The sequence below is a fragment of the Puntigrus tetrazona genome, chromosome 17 (genome assembly GCF_018831695.1).
Source record: "Puntigrus tetrazona isolate hp1 chromosome 17, ASM1883169v1, whole genome shotgun sequence".
Taxonomy (NCBI): Eukaryota; Metazoa; Chordata; class Actinopteri; order Cypriniformes; family Cyprinidae; genus Puntigrus; species Puntigrus tetrazona.
This window is the reverse complement of record NC_056715.1, coordinates 22214791-22222014: the sequence shown is the minus strand read 5'-3', so window position 1 is coordinate 22222014 and position 7224 is coordinate 22214791. Positions and strand designations below refer to the sequence as shown.

The window sequence follows — 7224 nt, the reverse complement described above, 5'->3', positions numbered from 1 at the left end:
AAATCTAAATTCAGTAGCTAAAATGCAACTAAATATACAATAGATCGCAGGGAAAATACATACTGATAAAATCAATACACTTTGTCACTCTGGATGGAAGTGTCTACTAAATGAATAAATGTATGAAATGCAAAATTTGCTTTCCCTGAAGGAAATACCAGTGCTTGTAAAAGAATATTGCCATGAAACCAGACCTATTTACCTACTACACTGAGCATGGTACACAATACAAAGGTTTTGTTTACATAATAAATGTGTGCACTGTATATATTTTATATAAATACACATACAGTACACATTTGGAAAGTATATACATTAATATACATATTATGTAAACTAAAAAGTATACATACATATATATATATATATATATATATATATATATATATATATATATATATATATATATATATGTATAATATTGTACTGAATGCACATTAAGGGACTCAAGCTGAATTATTTGGATAAACTTGCAGAAAAAAAAGAATAATTTTGGCTTGTTAGCACTGTAGCAACAAATTACTGCCAAGATTCAATAGTTAAGCTTTAACCTGCGCATTAACTGCACTCAAAGCAAAAGGTCTTTGCTGCATAGTGTTGTGTAGATCAGATTCAGTGTCACAAGGTTCAAGAGTTGAGTAACATCTTCTCTGAATATGAGAATGTTGCCTTTGGCAAACTCACCCAACGACATGAGGGTGCTCGGTGGTGAGGAGAGCAAGCGGTGGCTTGTCCCTCTCGATGAGCCAGACAGTGTACCGTCCACTCTGCCCGGGGTGCAAAAGCACTGTGATATCCAGACCACAGGGCCGATGGGTGGTACGTGAGCCAAGGGCTCAGAACCCATGGCCCCGTCAGAGCTGAGCCATTCACTGTGAGAAATCGCCCTGGAGAAACAAACAAAGAGAAAGATACATTTATGCCAAAGAGCAAAAGACTTCAAAATCTGCACTGTTCCAACACATATTCTTCAGATTTTTTTTGTTTTTGAAACTGAGTTCTCAGCTATGTTGAAGTATATATTTTGATGACTTTCTTAGAATTAGACTTCTACTTAACATGAACATTTTTAACTAATGCGATAATCTATTTTTCTAAGTAATGCACTTATTGTATAACGTAAAAAGTAAGTTTAACATTTTTTTACTCATTTTACCTTTTCATGTTTTAAAAGTACAACTTCTAAAATAAAGTTTAAAAGAAAGTAGAAGTTAAAAGTACCTAAAATCGAGTCAGACACATGAAATTCATTAGGATAAAGAATATAGACGCAACATGCTGATGCAATACATGGTTTGAGTCTTTTTAAAATCGGAGCAATCTGAGACATTAAGATTTCTGAAATTCTAACGACACTGCTGGGGACATTTTTCTCAGGAGAAAAATCTGAGATGCATTTAATGAATTAGATATGTAGCTCAAACTTATTTGGCTAAAGGCATTTTTTTATTATTATTATTTATGTATTATTTTATTTTATTTTTTCTGGTTGGTCTAGCAACGATTAGGCAATGAAGTGACAAGCTTCTTAAAGAGGCTTCTTAAAGAGGCAAGGCTTTCTTTTATACGGATGTCCTCTTTGCGATTTCTCCCATGCATTTTTAACAAGTGGCCTGTTTCCTCTTCATGCCATCTCTGTACATGTCTCAAAGTCTGCGGGTATCTGGATTGTAAGAGTATGTGTGAAAGTGAAATTCGCAGATCCGTGGCCCAGGCAGCCGACAGTGAGCCCATGTAGAGCCAAAATAGATGAGTGAGGGGGGAAAATGACAACACACCAGAGGAAAACGAAATAAATAATGAAAGAGAGGAGAGAAATCAAAGCTCTGTCTGTGGGCTTTGATTTAGAGTCCTCCCTCTCAACAGCCTCATTCAGCTCCCTCAATCAGGAAATTTTCCACAGGGCCAGAGCACGGAAAAAGACAAAAGAGACCTTCTTTTGATAGAAAAGGAATGAAAACAACATCAGGAAAAAAATACAATAAAATATGAGGAAAAATGTCCCGGAATGTAGCATTTTCATTATTCACAGAGTTATCTGTATCCAGCAAAGATTGGTTATAGCATCATATTTTTGGGTGTTGCAGCTTTCCAGAGAAACTAAGAGAAATTTCTAGACGTCACTTAAGGGATGAAAAAATAAAAATAAATAGTGCTCTAAATATTAAAGATTAATTAATACATGAAAAGCATTCCATATACATTCAGATTTTTTTATAAATTATACATAAATGCACAAAACTGTTGCATAATTTTCTGTAATTATTTTTTTAAAATAAATTTTACATTAATTAAATATTTCATTAAAGTCTAGGCTAAATGGCTTTCACAAGCCCTTGATTGTTCAGATTTCTTTAGGCATATCTTAAACATGTTGTGCATTTGCAAAGAGGTAAGTAATAATAGAGAGCCTGTTTCTATAACTGACTACAGCACACTTGAGGCTTTGATTTCTGTTAAAAAGTGTATTATTAAACAGATTTGTTCTCTCTTTTTTAACAGTTTTTTAAAATTCAATGAAGTGTATCAAGTTTAAATATGGTCACAGCAGGGGTTGTGCTAACTTCTTCTCACTTAGAAAATCAACTAAGCATGTAATTTGACTAAGGCTTCCTTAACTTTTGAATACCACTTTAGCCCTCGCTGAAAGCAGAACAAAACCAAACACTTGCTGCTCACTGACTGACAGCGATTTTCAATGCCTCACTTGAAATTCTTAGTGTTTTGTGCTTTGAAGAAGTTTATGGATCAAATTTTGGCCTGTAGGCATGTATTTTGGCCAGCAGTTGTGGCTGGTGTAGAAAATAAAACTGCATTTTCCTAAAACACATTCAACTGTTCTTATGTAGCATACAAAAGTCATGTTTTAAAATCCCCAGCTACAATGAATCAACATGAAATATTATACGGTAGGTGGTGTTCTGAGTTTCAGGACACAGTATCAATTGACCTATTGACACATAAAATAACATTTTGGTGGTTTCTAGTGTAGAGCATCAAAGCGCATCAGAATTTAAAATACTATCAGAACGCTGAAACACAAGGAGCCGCAATTTCACGAAGAGGCCCAGGACAAAACAACAGGATGTTGTAAATAAGACCGTAGGGTCAGGCAGCCTGAAGCAAGCATATCCAACCAACTCTTTCACAGACCTTCTTGCAAAATTAACACAAAGGATTGCTTATTGATAATCCCAATTTAGGAAGGAGATGCATGACCATCATATGTACACCCATGATAGAACTCACAAGCTAATGGCTTCACTGGGTGGTTCCCAATCAATACTTAGTCAAATGTACCACATTCTTGATAGGGTTGTAATGATAAATTGATGAATCTAATGCAATTCTCCATTGAATCGATTCTGAGCTTCATTTTAATAGCAGATGGCATCACATATTTTAAAAACAGTTTCAGTTCCTTATACGCACAGCACTTAAACTAATCATTCATAAAGTTAAAAAAGGTTTAAAACAATGTTGGGTTGTGTTTACATTAATCCTGCATCATAAAAGCATAAAAGTCAAGTCAGTCATACGCACAAGCGGTCTTCTTCATAAGCATGTGAGTGTGCAGTTAAAATCACTTTTTATGTTCTTTGAAAGCCATTCCAGCATTCTTCGGCCTGCATTCTCACTTCTACAACCACAGTGAGAAGAAAACCCACCTAGTGTCGTTACTTTTATTTCTTTGCTTTAGTTTTCTTTTCTTTCTGTGGGTGTTTCATGTAAGTTAAGTTTTGCCTGCCTGAGTCTCTGACTGCACTCGCATCAAAACTTTAATCGGTCCACAACTTCAGCCAACACCCAACCATTAACTTCCAAGACTTCAATGGCTGCTGACCTTCAGGCCAAGCAGCAACATCGGAAAACCCCTTTCTGCAATGAGGACAACAAAGGGAATCCCGTAACACAAATGCAACACAAGTAAAAACCTCCAGATTCATGCTGAACTGGTGAATTTAATATAAATTTTAACCTCATTGAATAACCCAGTCCAAGGCTTAAATAAGTGAGTGATGGTTGTTCAGGTCTATATTGCAATAATCTTAGGATTTCTCTTGAATCTTTTTCCTCCTTTTCTATCTTCATGCAACTTGTATAAATGTCTGAGTGTGCGTGTTTATGTGTTAGATTAATTTATATGTCTTCGATTTATCCAATAAAGTCGTATTTATCTTGAAAAGTCAAGTATCTTGTGTTTTGTGCTTAATGTAATGTCTTAAACTGCTGATGCAAATGTGCAAATAGTGTTTTACATTTTAATCCAGTGCAGAGTATGTGGCTCATTCTCTGTGAATCGCTGACCGACTCAGTGATCAGCCATAAAACTGATTCTGTTCAAATTCCCTATATAATCTTAAATGATATGTTTTACGCTCATTTGTTACACTAAAAAGTTTCATATTCTTACACTTTTATATTCTCTCAATTTTATTTTCAAAATGCCGCTGTTATGGGTTATGAAAGGTTTATATTTTGGTGTTTACATTTATACAATGTCAGAAAAAACAAAAAGACATTTTAACTGTCTTATAATTATGTCATTTATTTTTAAATGACTCTCAAACAATACCCCTCCTTTGCTTGATGCTAATCCATGGTAATTGGTCTCATTGGTCTCTTTTCATGCCTGTAATGCCTCATAACACAGCATTTATGAAGAGTACGTTTATGAAGTTTCAATCTAATCACTAAACACAGTTTGTCAAAAACAAACAAAAAAACTATATTATCCATTTTCAAGGCATCACGCTCACATTTAATTGCAGAAGCTGTCAATCACTTTTTAGTAGCGGCGCTGCCTGGAGGAACCGATAGTTGTATTACTATCAAAATACCATGAGAGCAATTATAAAGACAATTATGGAACGAACGTTATGATTGTAACTGACCACCAGAGGCAGTGCTTCACACTGGATGTTATCTCATTGCAAATCTACAGATCAAGTCTAACATAAACAAAGTCCCTCGTAACCAGGTTATGTCAGGGTCCTCCCCTATTTACTCCTTGACTTCTTGCAGACTGTCCCAGTGGAATCTTCTCACCCCGACTGTGAGTGACAGAAAGCTCTGTCTCATAGAACCACTGTTACATTCATAACTCACATTTTATTTCATTCTTTCTGACCACCAGAGGCAGTGCTGACTTATAACCACAAGGTCCTGTTTACCTCTTAGAAGTTGAAGTCCATTTCCTTCTTGTGAATAGAACTTGGAGGATTGAATACTGCCAGCTGAATTGCCTAATTTGTAAACAGGGCAGAAAGCCTCTTGGGGATAAATGCTGGGTTCGGCCACAACTTTACTACCAAACCATCTGCATTCCAGTGCCACAGGTTGAAATAACTGATAATGTGTCGAGCTTACTCACATGTTTAGCTGACGTAATGACTAAGATAAAAGCTTCAAGTTAAAAGCCTCTTCAAGTCACTGTGCTCCAAAGGTTCAGATGGAGGTAATGTAAGAGACTTCAAGACAAGGCTCAAGTCCCATGAGGGTATGTCAATGTTTAGAGGAGTCACTGCACACCTCTAAGGAATTGAGTAACCAAGTCATGAGATTCCAATGGCTGCCCATCTATTTGTACATGATGTGCTGAAATTGCAGCTACATAAACTTTGACGGTAGAAGCTGCCTGATTATCCTCCAGCAGAGATTGTGAATACCATAACACCAAGGGGACCGGACATACTTCCAGGGAATCTCTTTGCATTCTACACCAGTCAAAGAAGAATTTACCTACCTGTAAGCATAAGCACATGTGGAGGTAGGGGTCCTAGAATTCATTATAGCCTACTGAACATCATGATCACAAACTTTCATAATCTTTTTTAAGAGGCCAAACACAGAGCTGCAAACTGTGACCTCCCAACTGGTGGAGGAGATCCTTCCTCCTGGGAAGGCTCCACGGCAATAGTCTGTGATGTCCCTGAAGGACCCTGTGAACAGTTGATAAAATTAGTGGAACTGGGGGAAAGGCATACAGTAACTGATCTGGCCAGTCGTGGACTAGAGCTTAGAGCTTCCTGACCCAGAGGACTGGATTCATTTTCAAGTGAAAACCAGAGGAGCCACTGGGTCGACATTGCTCTGCCAAATGGCTGCCATATAATTTACACCACCTCTAAGTTGAGACTGCGGTATGACAAAAATCTGCCGCACATTTTTTTTTTACGCCCGGGATGTGCATGCCATTGATACTTACAAACCAAAGAAAAGTCCATGTCAACAGTTCCTGTGATTTTGAAAAGACTGGCCGGATCTTGTACCCCTGGATGTGTTTCGCTGGCAGTAACACCACTCGCAGATCCAAGGTGTTTATATGCTGCCCTTTTTTGCTGGGAATCCCATTGTCCGAGTGTGAGTCCCGAATCACACATATGAACTTCACCAACTGAGTTGGAGCTAACTGGCTCTTGCTTAAAAGCATAGCCAGGCCCAGCCGGGCAATATGGGAGAGCAGCTGTGTGATTTCCACCACTGCCTGCTTCCCGGAGTGAGAGCAAAGTAGCCAGTCATGCAGGTACAGAAATACCTGAACACTGCTGCCACACACCTGGTGAAGACTTGTGGCGATAGAGACAGACTACATGGGAGTATTCTGAACTGATTGTGTCTTGATTCTGGAAAGCGGAGAAATGGCCTGTGCTGTGGTGTCTGTACTTGTTTAAGTTATTACTTAATCAAAACAACCCAACTGTAGTTTGATCAATATTACTTGGAACAAAAAAAAAAAAAAAAAAAAAAAAAAAAATATATATATATATATATATATATATATATATATATATATATATAATTATTTTAGGAATTTCTTAAATGTTTCAGTACTGTGGAATAAAGGAAGGAAGGAAGGCTTCAGTGACTACAGAACAGATTAAAGCTTTTGGTGGCTCTTCAATTTTTCAATTAAAGTGTGACTCTTAAATGTAATATTAGGAACTTTCAAAGTGTGATATGTATTGTGTGATAATGAAACACTTTTTTACAAATGTGACGGTCATTAGCTAAATACAAGGATATATATATATATATATATATATATATATATATATATATATATATATATATATATATATATATATATATATATATATATATATATATTTAAACTGTTCTTTCTTTCCACAGGATTTTCTTTAGGACTCAATGGCTCAGCTCACACACCCGCAGCAGTGAATCAGTCTCAGTTCAGTGCACACATCTGGAGTATGGAGGGCA

At 36.7% G+C, this 7224-nt stretch overlaps 1 protein-coding gene across 1 annotated transcript in view; it reads right to left on the bottom strand.

The window, feature by feature from the left end:
- Positions 1-684: 684 nt before the first annotated feature.
- The window catches only part of alk (ALK receptor tyrosine kinase), a gene marked incomplete at its 3' end in the record, with an annotated part of 204593 nt that continues 198053 nt past the window's right edge, over positions 685-7224 (bottom strand). Inside the window, exon 4 of the mRNA XM_043262393.1 lies at positions 685-887. Coding sequence (XP_043118328.1) covers positions 685-887 — 203 coding nt within the window. The remainder of the gene's footprint in view (positions 888-7224) is intronic.